This window comes from Cherax quadricarinatus, chromosome 3, assembly GCF_038502225.1.
Source record: "Cherax quadricarinatus isolate ZL_2023a chromosome 3, ASM3850222v1, whole genome shotgun sequence".
NCBI lineage: Eukaryota > Metazoa > Arthropoda > Malacostraca > Decapoda > Parastacidae > Cherax > Cherax quadricarinatus.
Window position 1 is genome coordinate 16296837 of NC_091294.1, and position 19561 is coordinate 16316397.

General features: G+C 40.4%; 1 protein-coding gene across 1 annotated transcript in view; it reads right to left on the reverse strand.

Annotated features, from left to right (window-relative positions):
• Positions 1–19561, reverse strand: part of LOC128684112 (organic cation transporter protein-like) — a 664663-nt gene that overhangs the window by 85243 nt on the left and 559859 nt on the right. The window contains exon 3 of the mRNA XM_070090434.1: positions 4867–5132. Coding sequence (XP_069946535.1) covers positions 4867–5132 — 266 coding nt within the window. The remainder of the gene's footprint in view (positions 1–4866; positions 5133–19561) is intronic.

The window sequence follows — 19561 nt, forward strand, 5'->3', positions numbered from 1 at the left end:
CTTTGGCTTAAGATATGAGTCGCTGTATTATAAAAGGACTCATGTAAGATTCGTTTCCTCCTTCCACCCTCCTTTATTCTTTCCTTCCTGTGTCCTCCCTCTCTCCCTCCTTTAGTCATTCCTCCAGCTCTCTCCTCCCTTTCTATTTCCCTCCCTCCCTCCCTTCCGTCTGTCCTTTCCTCCCTCCCCACCGTACCTCTTACCTTAGCAAGTGGTCCTCTGAGACAACTTTCTATCGACCAGGTGATTGTTCACGCACCTGTAGTGAACTTGGAGGGGGAAGTGTGTTGGTGTTGGTGGTACCAAGCACGTGTGGTGAACTTGGTTCACACCAACTACACCATCTACACCAACTTCACCGGTGGTGAAGTTGGTGTAGATGATGTGTTGATATTGAAAGTATCATAAAATGAACGCGCTACATATAAAGCAGTAGAGAAGACAAACTGATGATCCAAGGAATGCCTGTGTATAACACCGTTATTCACACAACCATTTAATAAACTACAGAAACTCAAGACCTATCGCCAGAGAAGACAACACTCAATACCAAAGAATCCTGGAATCATCACTTATTTCTATATCCAACAACTTCAACCAGAACAATGGCTTCTATAACATAGTTGAACCACTTGCCAAGAAACTTCTTCATCGCTATCCCACATAAGAACATAGGAATGGAGGAACACTGTAGAAGGTCAACTCATATACTTATCCAATCTCTCTTCCAAGCTACCCAAAATTTTAGACTCTATAACCCCACTCGGTAGACCATCACATGCAGCATTCTCCACCTGACCCAACATTCTCAATCTGGCTATAAATACTCGCGTACCTTCCACCCAGGTAGATCTGTTTGTGACTTGAAAAAGCCCACTGTGTGGGCGAAACGTTGTTAATAAAGGATCACATTATGCTGTATATGTGCTTATATTTCCATTTTGTAGGTATTTTATACCATTTATTTCCATAAGTGAACTAGAGAATCGAATAAGTGCAGAAGACAAAGGACCCAGGAAAATAAAGAGATTAGATGAAAAGCCAGAAACGAATATGCACAGATAAGGAGGTAGGTCCAGCGACAGCACGAAAACAACATTGCATCAAAAGTCAAGTCTGACCCAAAGTTGTTGTATAGCCATATCAGGAGGAAGACAACAGCCAAGGACCGGGTAATCATGCTTAGGAAAGAAGGTGGGGAGCTCACAAGAAATGACCAAGAAGTATGTAAGGAGCTCAACATGAGATTTACGGAAGCATTTACAGTGGAGTCAGAAAGGACTCCAGGAAGTCAGAACAGGGGAGTACACCAACATGGGATATACCAAGAAGTGTTGGATGAAATACACACAACCGAGGAAGAGGTGAAGAAGCTGCTAAGTGACCTTGGTACCTCAAAAACTGTGGGACAAGACACCTCTCTGTGGGTCTTTAGAGAGGGAGCAGAGATGCTGTGTGTGCCACTAACAACAATTTTCAACACATCCACTGAAATTGGGCAACTACCTGAGGTATAGAAGATGGCAAATGTAGCCCCCATTGTTAAGAAAGGAGACAGACACGAGGCACCAAGCTATAGATCAGTGTCACTGATGTGTATAGTATGCAAAGCCTATCAGGAGGAGAGTGGTGGAGCACCTAGACAGCCAGCACGGATTCATGGAAAGCAAATCCTGTGTTACAAACCTACTGGAGTTTTATGACAAGGTAACAGAAGTAAGACACAAGAGAGAGGCGTGGGTAGATTGCATTTTCTTGGACTACAAGAAGGCCTTCAACACAGTTCCTCAAAAGAGATTTGTGCAAAACCTAGAGGATCAGACATGTATAACAGGAAGAGCACTGCAATGGCTCAAAGAATACCTGACAGAGTGGCAACAATGAGTCATGGTACGTAACGAGGTATCAGAGTGGGCGCCTGTGATGAGCAGGGTTCCACAGGGGTCAGTCCTAGGACCAGTGCTATTTTTAGTATATGTGAATGACATGACGGAAGGGATAGACTTAGATGTGTCCCTGTTTGCAGATGATGTGAAGTTAATGAGAAGAATTAAATCAGATAAAGGTCAGGCAGGACTACAAAGTGACCTGGACAGGCTGGAAGCTTGGTCCAGCAACTGGCTCCTGGAATTTAACCCCACCAAATACAAAGTTATGAAAATCATGGAAGGGCAAAGAAGACCGCAGACAGAGTACAGGCCAAAGGTGGTCAAAGACTGCGAACCACACTCAAGGAAAAGGATCTTGGGGTGAGTATAATACCGAGCACATCTGAGGCGCACAGCAACCAGATAGCTGCTGCAGCATATGGGTGCCTGCAAGCCTGAGAAGAGTGATCGGATACCTCGGTAAGGAATCGTTCAAGACACTGTACACCGTGTACCTCAGGCCCAAACTGGAGTATGCAGCACCAGTTTGGAACCCACACCTGGTCAAGCACGTCAAGAAATTAGAAAAAGTGCAAAGGTTTGCAACAAGGTTAGTTCCAGAGCTAAATGGGATGTCAAACAAAGAAAGGTTAACGGAAATCGGCCTGAAGACACTGGAGGACTGAAGGGTTAGAGGAGACATGATAACGACAAGGTGGACAGAGACAGATGTTCCAAAGATGAGACCCAGCAACAAGGGGTCACACCTGGCAGTTGAAGACTCACATGAGCCAAAGAGATGTTGTCAGGAAGTGGAATAGTCTAGCAAGTGACGTAGTGGAGGCAGGAACCATACATAGTTTTAAGACGAGGTATGATAAAGCTCAAGGAGCAGGGAGAGAGAGAAGATCTAGTAGCGATCAGTGAAGCGACAGGGCCAGGAGCTATGTATCGACCCCTGCAACCGCAAATGGGTGAGTACAAAAAGGTGAGTACACCATGTGTGTCGCAGGAGGCGACTAAAATGTCAGGAGCAATAGGCTAGTAACCCCTTCTGTAGAAACTATTAAAAAAGAGAAGAAAAACTTCATAAAATTGGGATGTTTAATGTGCGTGGATGTAGTGTGGATGTAGTGTGGATGTAGTGTGGATGTAGTGCAGATTATAAGAAAGAGATGATTGCCAATGTTGTGAATGAAAAGAGGTTCGATGTCCTGCCTCTAAGCAAAACAAAGCTGAAGGTGGTAAAGAAGTTTCAGTGGGGAGAAATAAATGGGGTTAAGTCAGGAGTGTCGGAGAGAGCTAGAGCTAAGGAAGGGGTAGCAATAATGTTATGAAAGGAGAAGAGGGAATATAAATCTACAAATTCAAGAATTATGTGGATTAAAATAAGGGTTGGATGCAAAAAGCGGATCATAATAAGTGTATATGCACCAGAGAAGACAGGAGTGTAGAGGAGAGAGAGATTTTGGGAGATGTTAAGCAAATGTGTTGGAACTTTTGAACCAAGTGAGAGAGTAATTATGGTAGGGGACCTAAATGCTAAAGTAGGATAAACGTTTAGAGAGGGTGTGGTAGGTAAGTTTGGTATTACAAAATCAGGTAATAAATGGCCTGTGAGACCTGGTCGTAAAGGGATTTGGAGGAAACAAACTCAGCAGTAGACTATAAAGTATGTTTTTGCCTTCACCCACTATATACAGGTATGTACACTGTACAATATGCACAGATAGAATAATAAGTGTACACCACAGTGACAGCTGGCAAAGCAGAAGCAAGGGAGAGTGCATCATACTCAACCAGCTGACAGGCAAGTCTGTCAATGCTTACCGCAAGTGAACCATGTTGTTGCAGCTTTGGCGGGCTTACCTGTGATTAGTTAATGAACCAAGGTACTGATTTAACGACTGGTACCATATCGATCATTAAACTTTTAGCACCTGGTATGCTAGTTGGGAGGCAGCCTATATATGAGTGTGACATATGCCAAATAAATTGTAACATACTCTTTGCATGCCACATTTGGGGTGCCAGGTGTAAATGATAATGAGGAGCCTTTGATTGAACTTTGTATAGAAAGGGGTTTGGTTACATGTAATACATATTTAAGAAAAGAAAAGGATAAATAAGCATGCAAGATATGATATAGGGCATAATGACAGTAGTTTGTTGGACTGTGTATTGGTAGATAAAAGACTGTTGGGTAGACTTCAAGATGTACATGTTTATAGAGGGGCTACAGATATATCAAATCACTAGTTGTAGCTACAATGAGTAGAAGGTAGATGGAATACAAGGAGAAAGGAAGCAACAAATAAGAGGCCTAAGTTTATAAACTAAAGGAGGAGGCAGTCAGGGTAGATATAAGGAACTATTGGATGATAGCTAGGGTAGTGAGAGTATAGGCAATGAAGTTGAAGAGATATGGGGTAGGTTTAAGACTGTAGTGTTAGAGTGTTCAGCAGAAGTTTGTTGTTACAGGAAAGTGGGTGCGGGAGGGAAGAAGAGCGACTGGTGGAATGATGACGTAAAGAGAGTAGTAAGGGAGAAAAAGTTAGCATATGAAAGGTTTTTATTATTATTAATAGTAGTAGCATAGGAGAGGATTTTATTATTATTATTACTATTATTATTATTATTATTATTATTATTATTATTATTATTATTATTATTATTATTATTTTTATTAATATTATTATTATTATTATTATTATTATTAATAGTAGTAGTAGTAGAATTACATTCATAAGGAGTGCTAAACTCATAGGGTTCATACAGCGCCTGGGGAAATAGAAGTCATTTAGACTCGATTCAAGAAATTGGAGCACAGATCCAGTTACTTAGATCAAGAGCCCAAGAAACCTCCCTTCAGGGAAGTTCCTTGATGTTGCAGCAGGACCCTGGTTGACGAGGGAAGCACCAGACAAGTCTGGCTCAGGGCCGGGCTGCGGGTGTAGGAAAATTCTCGAAAGGCTTCTAAGGTAACAGTACGACACACCTGTTGTGAAGTTGGTGGGGATGGTGTGTTGATGTCGATGGTACCACACCAGCGCCGCCTCCAGGTACCTCTCCCTGTCGCGGGTGTAGTCGTTAAAGGCGGTGGTGCTGTTGAAAGAGGGGATGTCGTCGTTGAAGGCACTAGTGTTGAAAACGAGAATATTGTCGTTGAAAGTGCGGGTGTAGTGGAGGCTGAGACTTGAAGTGTTGTTCAGGGCCGCAGCGAAGTCGTAGATAACGCACGACTTTAGATTACCAGAGTCATCCCTGAAAGTAATTGTGTATAGTTAATGCGCAATTAATAGTTATAATTAAAATAAAGTCTGCAGTATGACATGTTTATTGTGAGAGTCTAGGTTGACCTTGGGTGTATCAACAAGGTGATTACTTGAAGAGGTGTAATAATGTTGGTAGATTTACCGACAATATGTTAGGTAAAAGGACACAAGTTCAACTAATGTGACATTTTCTTGTGGCAACGTTTCGCTCTCGAGGAGCATTGTCAAGCTGTTACAAATAATACAGGAACATATAGAGGTATATACAGGTACAGAGGTGCAAAACATAATATAAATCACTGTAGGTAGTAGTAGTAATAGTCCTTGTGGTGGTGGTAGTAGTTGTAGCAGCTGCTACAACTACTACAACAAGTACTACTACTACCACAAGGACTACTAGCAGCTAGTTGCCACTACTACTACTACTACTACTATCACCACAAGGACTACTATTACCTACAACGATAATATATTTTGCACCTCCCTCTGTACGTTTATTACCCTCTGTGTCCAAGTATTGTTCGTGCCAGCTTGACAAAGCTCCTGGAGAGCAAAACGTTGCTACAATAAAACATCATATTAGTTGCACTTGTGCCCTTTTACCTAACATAGATGAAGAGTTAGTACTCGTGCAGCTGATATATTCAACTATTGTTTATTTCGTTTTAGTAGTCGTCCAGTTTAATTATCATATAATTAATTTACACAGTTTATATATTTTATTGTCAATAATGATAACTGACTTTGTGTGATAGCTGATAAAAGGTCAAAAAAGGAATTTAGCGGCTTAGGTTACCTATTGGGTTATCCTAGGACCTAGGACCTAGAACCTAGGACCTAGAATCGAGGACCTAGAACCTAGGACCGAGGACCTAGGACATAAGACCGAGGACCTAGGACCTATGACCGAGGAACGAGGACCTAGGACCGAGCACCTAGGACATAGGACTGAGGACCTAGGACCGAGGACCTAGGACCAAGGACATAGGATTGAGGACCTAGAACAGAGGACCTAACACATAGGACCGAGGACCTAGGACCTAGGACCGAGGACCGAGGACCGAGGACCGAGGACCCAGGACCTAGAACCGAGGATCTAGGATCGAGGACCTAGGACCTAGAATGTAGGACCGAGGACCTAGGATCTAGGATCAAGGACTTAGGGCCTAAGACCTAGGACCTAGCACCGAGGACCTAGGACAGAGGACCTAGGACCGAGGAACTAGCACCGAGGACCTGGGACCGAGGATCTAGGACCTAGAACCGAGGATCTAGGACCTAGGACTGAGGACCTAGGACCTAGTACCGATGACCTAAGACCGAGGACCTAGGATTGAGGACCTAGGACCTAGGATTGAGGACCTAGGACCTAGGACCGAAGACCTAGGACATAGGACTGAGGACCTAGGACCTAGGACCGAGGACCTAGGACCGAGAAATCAGGACCGAGGACCTAGGCCCGAGGACCTAAGACATAGGACTGAGGACCGAGGACCTAGGACCGAGGACCTAGGACCGAGGACCTAGGATTGAGGACCTAGAACCGAGGACCAAGGACCGAGGACCAAGGACCGAGGACCTAGGATTGAGACCCTAGGACCGAGGACCTAGGACCTAGGACCGAGGACCTAGGACCTAGGACCGAGGACCTAGAATCGAGGACCTAGAACCTAGGACCGAGGACCTAGGACATAAGACCGAGGACCTAGGACTGAGGACCTAGGACCTAGGACTTAGGACCTAGGACCTAGGACCGAGGACCTAGGACATAAGACCGAGGACCTAGGACCTATGACCGAGGAACGAGGACCTAGGACCGAGCACCTAGGACATAGGACTGAGGACCTAGGACCGAGGACCTAGGACCAAGGACATAGGATTGAGGACCTAGAACCGAGGACGTAACACATAGGACCAAGGACCTAGGACCTAGGACCGAGGACCAAGGACCGAGGACCCAGGACCTAGGACAGAGGATCTAGGATCGAGGTCCTAGGACCTAGAATGTAGGACCGAGGACCTAGGATCTAGGATCAAGGACTTAGGGCCTAAGACCTAGGACCTAGCACCGAGGACCTAGGGCAGAGGACCTAGGACCGAGGAACTAGCACCGAGGACCTGGGACCGAGGATCTAGGACCTAGAACCGAGGATCTAGGACCTAGGACTGAGGACCTAGGACCTAGTACCGATGACCTAAGACCGAGGACCTAGGATTGAGGACCTAGGACCTAGGACCGAAGACCTAGGACATAGGACTGAGGACCTAGGACCTAGGACCAAGGACCTAGGACCGAGAAATTAGGACCGAGGACCTAGGCCCGAGGACCTAGGCCCGAGGACCTAAGACATAGGACTGAGGACCGAGGACCTAGGACCGAGGACCTAGGACCGAGGACCTAGGATTGAGGACCTAGAACCGAGGACCAAGGACCGAGGACCAAGGACCGAGGACCTAGGATTGAGAACCTAGGACCGAGGACCTAGGACCTAGGACCGAGGACCTAGGACCTAGGACCGAGGACCTAGGACCGAGGACCTAGGACCTAGGACCGAGGACCTAGGACCGAGGACCTAGGACATATGACCGAGGATCTAGGACCTAGGTCTGAGGACCTAGGACATAGGACTGAGGACCGAGGACCGAGGATCTAGGACCGAGGACCTAGGGCCGAGGACCTAGGATTGAGGACCTAGGACCGAGGACCAAGGACCGAGGACCAAGGACCGAGGACCTAGGATTGAGAACCTAGGACCGAGGACCTAGGACCGAGGACCTAGGACCGAGGACCTAGGGTCTAGGACCGAGGACTTAGGACCTAGGACCGAGGACCTAGGACCTAGGACCGAGGACCTAGAACATATGACCGAGGATCTAGGACCTAGGTCCGAGGACCTTGGACATAGGACTGAGGACCGAGGACCGAGGGCCTAGGACCGAGGACCTAGGACCGAGGACCTAGGATTGAGGACCTAGGACCGAGGACCAAGGACCGAGGACCAAGGACCGAGGACCTAGGATTGAGATCCTAGGACCGAGGACCTAGGACCTAGGACCTAGGACCTAGGACCTAGGACCTAGGACCGAGGACCTAGGACCTAGGACCTAGGACCGAGGACCTAGGCCCTTTACCGAGGACCTAGGACCTAGGACCGAGGACCTAGGACCTAGGACCTAGGACCGAGGACCTAGGACCGAGGACCTAGGACCTAGGACCGAGGAGCTAGGATCGAGGACTTAGGACATAGGACTGAGGACCTAGGACCTAGGATCGAGGACCTAGGACCTAAGACCGAGGACCTAGGATTGAGGACCTAGGACCGAGGACCTAGAACCTAGAACCGAGGACCAAGGACCAAGGACCGAGGACCTAGGACCTATTACCAAGGACCTAGGACCATGGACCTAGGACATAGGACCGAGGATCTAAGACCAAGAACCGAGGACTGAGGACCTAGGACCGAGGACCTAGACCCTAGGACCGAGTACCTAGGACCTAAGACCGAGTACCTATGACGTAGGACCGAGGATCTAGGACTTAGGACTTAGGACCGAGGACCTAGGACCATGGACCTAGTACATAGGACCGAGGACCTAGGACCTAGGACCTAGGACCTAGGACCTAGGACCTAGGTCCTAGGTCTTCAGAACCAAGATACCATGATGTTGCAGTGTCTGACAGGTTGTGCAAGAAAGGTATAAAATACCGACAAGGTGAAAGTTAAGACACATGTGCAGCATCTTGTTATCTTTATTGTAGACGTTTCGCCATTCAGAGGACATCTACAAGACCTTCTTAACGGCTACTACAACTAACCCATCCTTTGGGTAGGACCTACTACCACTGGGGAATCCCGCCTACCAGTGACCATGCTCTCGTCTGCTACACGTCCCTATCCACTGACGCCTATATAACCGCCAGTCTCCATAATCACCACCACGGTGCTCTCAACACCAACTCCAAGGCTGAGGGACTGATTACCTCATTTTTTGTATATAGTTCTACTGTCTTCTAATTATGTTCTAGAATCTGTATTGATAAAGCCACTGGATGGCGAAACGTCTATAATATAGATAACCAGATGCGCATGTGTCTTAACTTTCATCTTGTCGGTATTTTATACCTCTCAGTTGATTCAGCACTAGACCTGACTCATGTTGACCATCTAACAGTGATTGTGCGATACGTCGTTTCTGGAAAGCCGATAGAAAGATTTTTAACTTTCCTGCAGACTGGCTCTCACAAGGCTGAAGTGTTGTCTGCATCTCTGCTAGAATTTCTAGAAAAAGAAGGCATTAATTTTGAAGGTTGCAGAGGGCAATCTTATGACAATGCCAGTAATACGTCCGGTTGCTACACAGGAACGCAGACCAGATTTAAAAATAAGAACTCAGCAGCAGTTTTTATTCCTTGTGCTGCACACTCACTGAATCTTGTAGGACAGGCTGCTGCCTCTTTCTGTGTGGAAGCTGTTAGTTATTTTGGCTTTTTACAGAGCTTATACACCTTTTTTTCTGCGTCAACAAGCAGATGGGCAAATCTAATGAAGTCTTTGGCAGGAAAGAAAAGAGCACTAACTGTTACGTCTCTTTCAGGCACTCGATGGTCAGTAAGAGCTGATGCTACTGAAGCACTTGTACATGGATACAACTCTATTCAGAATGCCTCGGAGATATTGAAAGTGACTTTAAGCAAACACCCGAAACAAGACATGAAGCTCGGGCTTTGGGATACAAAATGGATTGTCTTGAAACTGCTCTGATGGCTAAGATCTGGAACATAATTCTTATACAGTTCAACAGTACTGAAAAAGGTGGTAGATTTCATTGATTCTATGGAAAGGTTTCTGAAATCAATTCGAGATAGGTAAGAAGAGCTGGTACCGGATGCTAGGAACATTGTGGCAACAGACTATAAATCAACTACAAGCAAGCAAAGAAAGAGAAACAAGCAATATGATGCAAACCCAACATCAGTCTCGCAGGAAGTTGTTTTGTCTCCCAGAGAAAAATTCAGAAGTGAAACTTTCAATGTCATTTTAGATCAGTTGAGTGTTGCCTTACAAGAACGCAGTGTAGCATACCAAGCAGTATACATGTATGGCAGGTTCAATGTAATAGTCAACTTATGTAGTCTACCTGATGTAGAGATAAAAAATGAAGCTAAGTAACTTATCAGCATTTACCCTCAAGACTTCAGTAGTTTTATTTGTTGAAGAAATTGTCCAGTTTGCAGCTAATGCCAAGCACAGGTCATGTCTCACTCCATCTCGATGGACAGTTGTGCTACATGATGAAGGGCTGCTGATACCTTTCCAGGTGTTAATGTAGCACTCAGAATATATTTGAGCATGATGGTCACTAGTTGTTCTGGAGGCCTGGTCATGGACCGGGCCGCGGGGGCGTTGATCCCCGGAATAACCTCCAGGTAACGTCCAGGTAACCTTCAGCAAATTGGCACTGATAAAGAATTATCTGATAACGACAATGACCCATGAAAGACTAACTGCTCTGTGCCTACTGGATGATGCGAGCAGTGTCCTTAAGAAGATACAGTTGGATGAGTTACTTAAAGATTTAGTAGATGTTAAGTGTAGAAAGACTTTTTGTAGATATTGAAGTGTGATCATGTGATCCATAAATGTGATGTATGTTTTGCTAATTCCAGTTACTTATGTAATGTTTGATTTGTAAATTTGATAATTTGCTGCAGATTGGAAAGATTATGTAAGAAATTTACTTATCCCAGTCTAATGACTTCAGAAGTGTATTTATGTCTGTATTTATTTATTAGGATAAATATATATGTAAAGTGTAAATATTTATGTAGTATTTATTTTATTTAGTGTGAATACAACAACATTTTATACAACATTAGGTAAAAAAAATGAAAAACTTTGCAGTGATGTCCACAATTTAAACAATAATAACATCACAACTTATCTCAAAACCAGTAATTTACATCACTACTAGACACTTAACGGATTTATTCAATAAATTATACTAAACTATTTGAGAGAATGTTTAAGAAATTTTATAATCAAATTAAAATTCAATATTATATTTTATAATCTGACAGATTAAACTAAACTATTTGTGGCTAAATTTTAGAGAGAAATTCCATTTTTATACTTGTGTTATCTTAGCCAGGCAATATATACTGTTACTTGTGTTATCTTAGCCAGGCAATATATACTGTTACTTGTGTTATCTTAGCCAGGCAATATATACTGTTACTTGTGTTATCTTAGCCAGGCAATATATACTGTTACTTGTGTTATCTTAGCCAGGCAATATATACTGTTACTTGTGTTATCTTAGCCAGGCAATATATACTGTTACTTGTGTTATCTTAGCCAGGCAATATATACTGTTACTTGTGTTATCTTAGCCAGGCAATATATACTGTTACTTGTGTTATCTTAGCCAGGCAATATATACTGTTACTTGTGTTATCTTAGCCAGGCAATATATACTGTTACTTGTGTTATCTTAGCCAGGCAATATATACTGTTACTTGTGTTATCTTAGCCAGGCAATATATACTGTTGCTTGTGTTATCTTAGCCAGGCAATATATACTGTTACTTGTGTTATCTTAGCCAGGCAATATATACTGTTACTTGTGTTATCTTAGCCAGGCAATATATACTGTTACTTGTGTTATCTTAGCCAGGCAATATATACTGTTACTTGTGTTATCTTAGCCAGGCAATATATACTGTTACTTGTGTTATCTTAGCCAGGCAATATATACTGTTGATTGTGTTATCTTAGCCAGGCAATAAATACTGTTACTTGTGTTATCTTAGCCAGGCAATATATACTGTTGCTTGTGTTATCTTAGCCAGGCAATATATACTGTTACTTGTGTTATCTTAGCCAGGCAATATATACTGTTACTTGTGTTATCTTAGCCAGGCAATATATACTGTTGCTTGTGTTATCTTAGCCAGGCAATATATACTGTTGCTTGTGTTATCTTAGCCAGGCAATATATACTGTTACTTGTGTTATCTTAGCCAGGCAATATATACTGTTACTTGTGTTATCTTAGCCAGGCAATATATACTGTTACTTGTGTTATCTTAGCCAGGCAATATATACTGTTACTTGTGTTATCTTAGCCAGGCAATATATACTGTTACTTGTGTTATCTTAGCCAGGCAATATATACTGTTGATTGTGTTATCTTAGCCAGGCAATATATACTGTTACTTGTGTTATCTTAGCCAGGCAATATATACTGTTGCTTGTGTTATCTTAGCCAGGCAATATATACTGTTACTTGTGTTATCTTAGCCAGGCAATATATACTGTTACTTGTGTTATCTTAGCCAGGCAATATATACTGTTACTTGTGTTATCTTAGCCAGGCAATATATACTGTTGCTTGTGTTATCTTAGCCAGGCAATATATACTGTTACTTGTGTTATCTTAGCCAGGCAATATATACTGTTACTTGTGTTATCTTAGCCAGGCAATATATACTGTTACTTGTGTTATCTTAGCCAGGCAATATATACTGTTGCTTGTGTTATCTTAGCCAGGCAATATATACTGTTACTTGTGTTATCTTAGCCAGGCAATATATACTGTTACTTGTGTTATCTTAGCCAGGCAATATATACTGTTACTTGTGTTATCTTAGCCAGGCAATATATACTGTTGCTTGTGTTATCTTAGCCAGGCAATATATACTGTTACTTGTGTTATCTTAGCCAGGCAATATATACTGTTACTTGTGTTATCTTAGCCAGGCAATATATACTGTTACTTGTGTTATCTTAGCCAGGCAATATATACTGTTACTTGTGTTATCTTAGCCAGGCAATATATACTGTTACTTGTGTTATCTTAGCCAGGCAATATATACTGTTACTTGTGTTATCTTAGCCAGGCAATATATACTGTTGATTGTGTTATCTTAGCCAGCCAATATATACTGTTACTTGTGTTATCTTAGCCAGGCAATATATACTGTTGCTTGTGTTATCTTAGCCAGGCAATATATACTGTTACTTGTGTTATCTTAGCCAGGCAATATATACTGTTACTTGTGTTATCTTAGCCAGGCAATATATACTGTTACTTGTGTTATCTTAGCCAGGCAATATATACTGTTGCTTGTGTTATCTTAGCCAGGCAATATATACTGTTACTTGTGTTATCTTAGCCAGGCAATATATACTGTTACTTGTGTTATCTTAGCCAGGCAATATATACTGTTACTTGTGTTATCTTAGCCAGGCAATATATACTGTTGCTTGTGTTATCTTAGCCAGGCAATATATACTGTTACTTGTGTTATCTTAGCCAGGCAATATATACTGTTACTTGTGTTATCTTAGCCAGGCAATATATACTGTTACTTGTGTTATCTTAGCCAGGCAATATATACTGTTGCTTGTGTTATCTTAGCCAGGCAATATATACTGTTACTTGTGTTATCTTAGCCAGGCAATATATACTGTTACTTGTGTTATCTTAGCCAGGCAATATATACTGTTACTTGTGTTATCTTAGCCAGGCAATATATACTGTTGCTTGTGTTATCTTAGCCAGGCAATATATACTGGTACTTGTGTTATCTTAGCCAGGCAATATATACTGTTACTTGTGTTATCTTAGCCAGGCAATATATACTGTTACTTGTGTTATCTTAGCCAGGCAATATATACTGTTGCTTGTGTTATCTTAGCCAGGCAATATATACTGTTACTTGTGTTATCTTAGCCAGGCAATATATACTGTTACTTGTGTTATCTTAGCCAGGCAATATATACTGTTACTTGTGTTATCTTAGCCAGGCAATATATACTGTTGCTTGTGTTATCTTAGCCAGGCAATATATACTGTTACTTGTGTTATCTTAGCCAGGCAATATATACTGTTGCTTGTGTTATCTTAGCCAGGCAATATATACTGTTACTTGTGTTATCTTAGCCAGGCAATATATACTGTTACTTGTGTTATCTTAGCCAGGCAATATATACTGTTACTTGTGTTATCTTAGCCAGGCAATATATACTGTTACTTGTGTTATCTTAGCCAGGCAATATATACTGTTATCTTAGCCAGGCAATATATACTGTTACTTGTGTTATCTTAGCCAGGCAATATATACTGTTACTTGTGTTATCTTAGCCAGGCAATATATACTGTTACTTGTGTTATCTTAGCCAGGCAATATATACTGTTACTTGTGTTATCTTAGCCAGGCAATATATACTGTTACTTGTGTTATCTTAGCCAGGCAATATATACTGTTACTTGTGTTATCTTAGCCAGGCAATATATACTGTTACTTGTGTTATCTTAGCCAGGCAATATATACTGTTACTTGTGTTATCTTAGCCAGGCAATATATACTGTTACTTGTGTTATCTTAGCCAGGCAATATATACTGTTACTTGTGTTATCTTAGCCAGGCAATATATACTGTTACTTGTGTTATCTTAGCCAGGCAATATATACTGTTACTTGTGTTATCTTAGCCAGGCAATATATACTGTTACTTGTGTTATCTTAGCCAGGCAATATATACTGTTACTTGTGTTATCTTAGCCAGGCAATATATACTGTTACTTGTGTTATCTTAGCCAGGCAATATATACTGTTACTTGTGTTATCTTAGCCAGGCAATATATACTGTTACTTGTGTTATCTTAGCCAGGCAATATATACTGTTACTTGTGTTATCTTAGCCAGGCAATATATACTGTTACTTGTGTTATCTTAGCCAGGCAATATATACTGTTACTTGTGTTATCTTAGCCAGGCAATATATACTGTTACTTGTGTTATCTTAGCCAGGCAATATATACTGTTACTTGTGTTATCTTAGCCAGGCAATATATACTGTTACTTGTGTTATCTTAGCCAGGCAATATATACTGTTACTTGTGTTATCTTAGCCAGGCAATATATACTGTTACTTGTGTTATCTTAGCCAGGCAATATATACTGTTACTTGTGTTATCTTAGCCAGGCAATATATACTGTTACTTGTGTTATCTTAGCCAGGCAATATATACTGTTACTTGTGTTATCTTAGCCAGGCAATATATACTGTTACTTGTGTTATCTTAGCCAGGCAATATATACTGTTACTTGTGTTATCTTAGCCAGGCAATATATACTGTTACTTGTGTTATCTTAGCCAGGCAATATATACTGTTACTTGTGTTATCTTAGCCAGGCAATATATACTGTTACTTGTGTTATCTTAGCCAGGCAATATATACTGTTACTTGTGTTATCTTAGCCAGGCAATATATACTGTTACTTGTGTTATCTTAGCCAGGCAATATATACTGTTACTTGTGTTATCTTAGCCAGGCAATATATACTGTTACTTGTGTTATCTTAGCCAGGCAATATATACTGTTACTTGTGTTATCTTAGCCAGGCAATATATACTGTTACTTGTGTTATCTTAGCCAGGCAATATATACTGTTACTTGTGTTATCTTAGCCAGGCAATATATACTGTTACTTGTGTTATCTTAGCCAGGCAATATATACTGTTACTTGTGTTATCTTAGCCAGGCAATATATACTGTTACTTGTGTTATCTTAGCCAGGCAATATATACTGTTACTTGTGTTATCTTAGCCAGGCAATATATACTGTTACTTGTGTTATCTTAGCCAGGCAATATATACTGTTACTTGTGTTATCTTAGCCAGGCAATATATACTGTTACTTGTGTTATCTTAGCCAGGCAATATATACTGTTACTTGTGTTATCTTAGCCAGGCAATATATACTGTTACTTGTGTTATCTTAGCCAGGCAATATATACTGTTACTTGTGTTATCTTAGCCAGGCAATATATACTGTTACTTGTGTTATCTTAGCCAGGCAATATATACTGTTACTTGTGTTATCTTAGCCAGGCAATATATACTGTTACTTGTGTTATCTTAGCCAGGCAATATATACTGTTACTTGTGTTATCTTAGCCAGGCAATATATACTGTTACTTAGTATATACTGTTATCTTAGCCAGGCAATATATACTGTTACTTGTGTTATCTTAGCCAGGCAATATATACTGTTACTTGTGTTATCTTAGCCAGGCAATATATACTGTTACTTGTGTTATCTTAGCCAGGCAATATATACTGTTACTTGTGTTATCTTAGCCAGGCAATATATACTGTTACTTGTGTTATCTTAGCCAGGCAATATATACTGTTACTTGTGTTATCTTAGCCAGGCAATATATACTGTTACTTGTGTTATCTTAGCCAGGCAATATATACTGTTACTTGTGTTATCTTAGCCAGGCAATATATACTGTTACTTGTGTTATCTTAGCCAGGCAATATATACTGTTACTTGTGTTATCTTAGCCAGGCAATATATACTGTTACTTGTGTTATCTTATATACTGCCAGGCAATATATACTGTTACTTGTGTTATCTTAGCCAGGCAATATATACTGTTACTTGTGTTATCTTAGCCAGGCAATATATACTGTTACTTGTGTTATCTTAGCCAGGCAATATATACTGTTACTTGTGTTATCTTAGCCAGGCAATATATACTGTTACTTGTGTTATCTTAGCCAGGCAATATATACTGTTACTTGTGTTATCTTAGCCAGGCAATATATACTGTTACTTGTGTTATCTTAGCCAGGCAATATATACTGTTACTTGTGTTATCTTAGCCAGGCAATATATACTGTTACTTGTGTTATCTTAGCCAGGCAATATATACTGTTACTTGTGTTATCTTAGCCAGGCAATATATACTGTTACTTGTGTTATCTTAGCCAGGCAATATATACTGTTACTTGTGTTATCTTAGCCAGGCAATATATACTGTTACTTGTGTTATCTTAGCCAGGCAATATATACTGTTACTTGTGTTATCTTAGCCAGGCAATATATACTGTTACTTGTGTTATCTTAGCCAGGCAATATATACTGTTACTTGTGTTATCTTAGCCAGGCAATATATACTGTTACTTGTGTTATCTTAGCCAGGCAATATATACTGTTACTTGTGTTATCTTAGCCAGGCAATATATACTGTTACTTGTGTTATCTTAGCCAGGCAATATATACTGTTACTTGTGTTATCTTAGCCAGGCAATATATACTGTTACTTGTGTTATCTTAGCCAGGCAATATATACTGTTACTTGTGTTATCTTAGCCAGGCAATATATACTGTTACTTGTGTTATCTTAGCCAGGCAATATATACTGTTACTTGTGTTATCTTAGCCAGGCAATATATACTGTTACTTGTGTTATCTTAGCCAGGCAATATATACTGTTACTTGTGTTATCTTAGCCAGGCAATATATACTGTTACTTGTGTTATCTTAGCCAGGCAATATATACTGTTACTTGTGTTATCTTAGCCAGGCAATATATACTGTTACTTGTGTTATCTTAGCCAGGCAATATATACTGTTACTTGTGTTATCTTAGCCAGGCAATATATACTGTTACTTGTGTTATCTTAGCCAGGCAATATATACTGTTACTTGTGTTATCTTAGCCAGGCAATATATACTGTTACTTGTGTTATCTTAGCCAGGCAATATATACTGTTACTTGTGTTATCTTAGCCAGGCAATATATACTGTTACTTGTGTTATCTTAGCCAGGCAATATATACTGTTACTTGTGTTATCTTAGCCAGGCAATATATACTGTTACTTGTGTTATCTTAGCCAGGCAATATATACTGTTACTTGTGTTATCTTAGCCAGGCAATATATACTGTTACTTGTGTTATCTTAGCCAGGCAATATATACTGTTACTTGTGTTATCTTAGCCAGGCAATATATACTGTTACTTGTGTTATCTTAGCCAGGCAATATATACTGTTACTTGTGTTATCTTAGCCAGGCAATATATACTGTTACTTGTGTTATCTTAGCCAGGCAATATATACTGTTACTTGTGTTATCTTAGCCAGGCAATATATACTGTTACTTGTGTTATCTTAGCCAGGCAATATATACTGTTACTTGTGTTATCTTAGCCAGGCAATATATACTGTTACTTGTGTTATCTTAGCCAGGCAATTAGCCAGGCAATATATACTGTTACTTGTGTTATCTTAGCCAGGCAATATATACTGTTACTTGTGTTATCTTAGCCAGGCAATATATACTGTTACTTGTGTTATCTTAGCCAGGCAATATATACTGTTACTTGTGTTATCTTAGCCAGGCAATATATACTGTTACTTGTGTTATCTTAGCCAGGCAATATATACTGTTACTTGTGTTATCTTAGCCAGGCAATATATACTGTTACTTGTGTTATCTTAGCCAGGCAATATATACTGTTACTTGTGTTATCTTAGCCAGGCAATATATACTGTTACTTGTGTTATCTTAGCCAGGCAATATATACTGTTACTTGTGTTATCTTAGCCAGGCAATATATACTGTTACTTGTGTTATCTTAGCCAGGCAATATATACTGTTACTTGTGTTATCTTAGCCAGGCAATATATACTGTTACTTGTGTTATCTTAGCCAGGCAATATATACTGTTACTTGTGTTATCTTAGCCAGGCAATATATACTGTTACTTGTGTTATCTTAGCCAGGCAATATATACTGTTACTTGTGTTATCTTAGCCAGGCAATATATACTGTTACTTGTGTTATCTTAGCCAGGCAATATATACTGTTACTTGTGTTATCTTAGCCAGGCAATATATACTGTTACTTGTGTTATCTTAGCCAGGCAATATATACTGTTACTTGTGTTATCTTAGCCAGGCAATATATACTGTTACTTGTGTTATCTTAGCCAGGCAATATATACTGTTACTTGTGTTATCTTAGCCAGGCAATATATACTGTTACTTGTGTTATCTTAGCCAGGCAATATATACTGTTACTTGTGTTATCTTAGCCAGGCAATATATACTGTTACTTGTGTTATCTTAGCCAGGCAATATATACTGTTACTTGTGTTATCTTAGCCAGGCAATATATACTGTTACTTGTGTTATCTTAGCCAGGCAATATATACTGTTACTTGTGTTATCTTAGCCAGGCAATATATACTGTTACTTGTGTTATCTTAGCCAGGCAATATATACTGTTACTTGTGTTATCTTAGCCAGGCAATATATACTGTTACTTGTGTTATCTTAGCCAGGCAATATATACTGTTACTTGTGTTATCTTAGCCAGGCAATATATACTGTTACTTGTGTTATCTTAGCCAGGCAATATATACTGTTACTTGTGTTATCTTAGCCAGGCAATATATACTGTTACTTGTGTTATCTTAGCCAGGCAATATATACTGTTACTTGTGTTATCTTAGCCAGGCAATATATACTGTTACTTGTGTTATCTTAGCCAGGCAATATATACTGTTACTTGTGTTATCTTAGCCAGGCAATATATACTGTTACTTGTGTTAT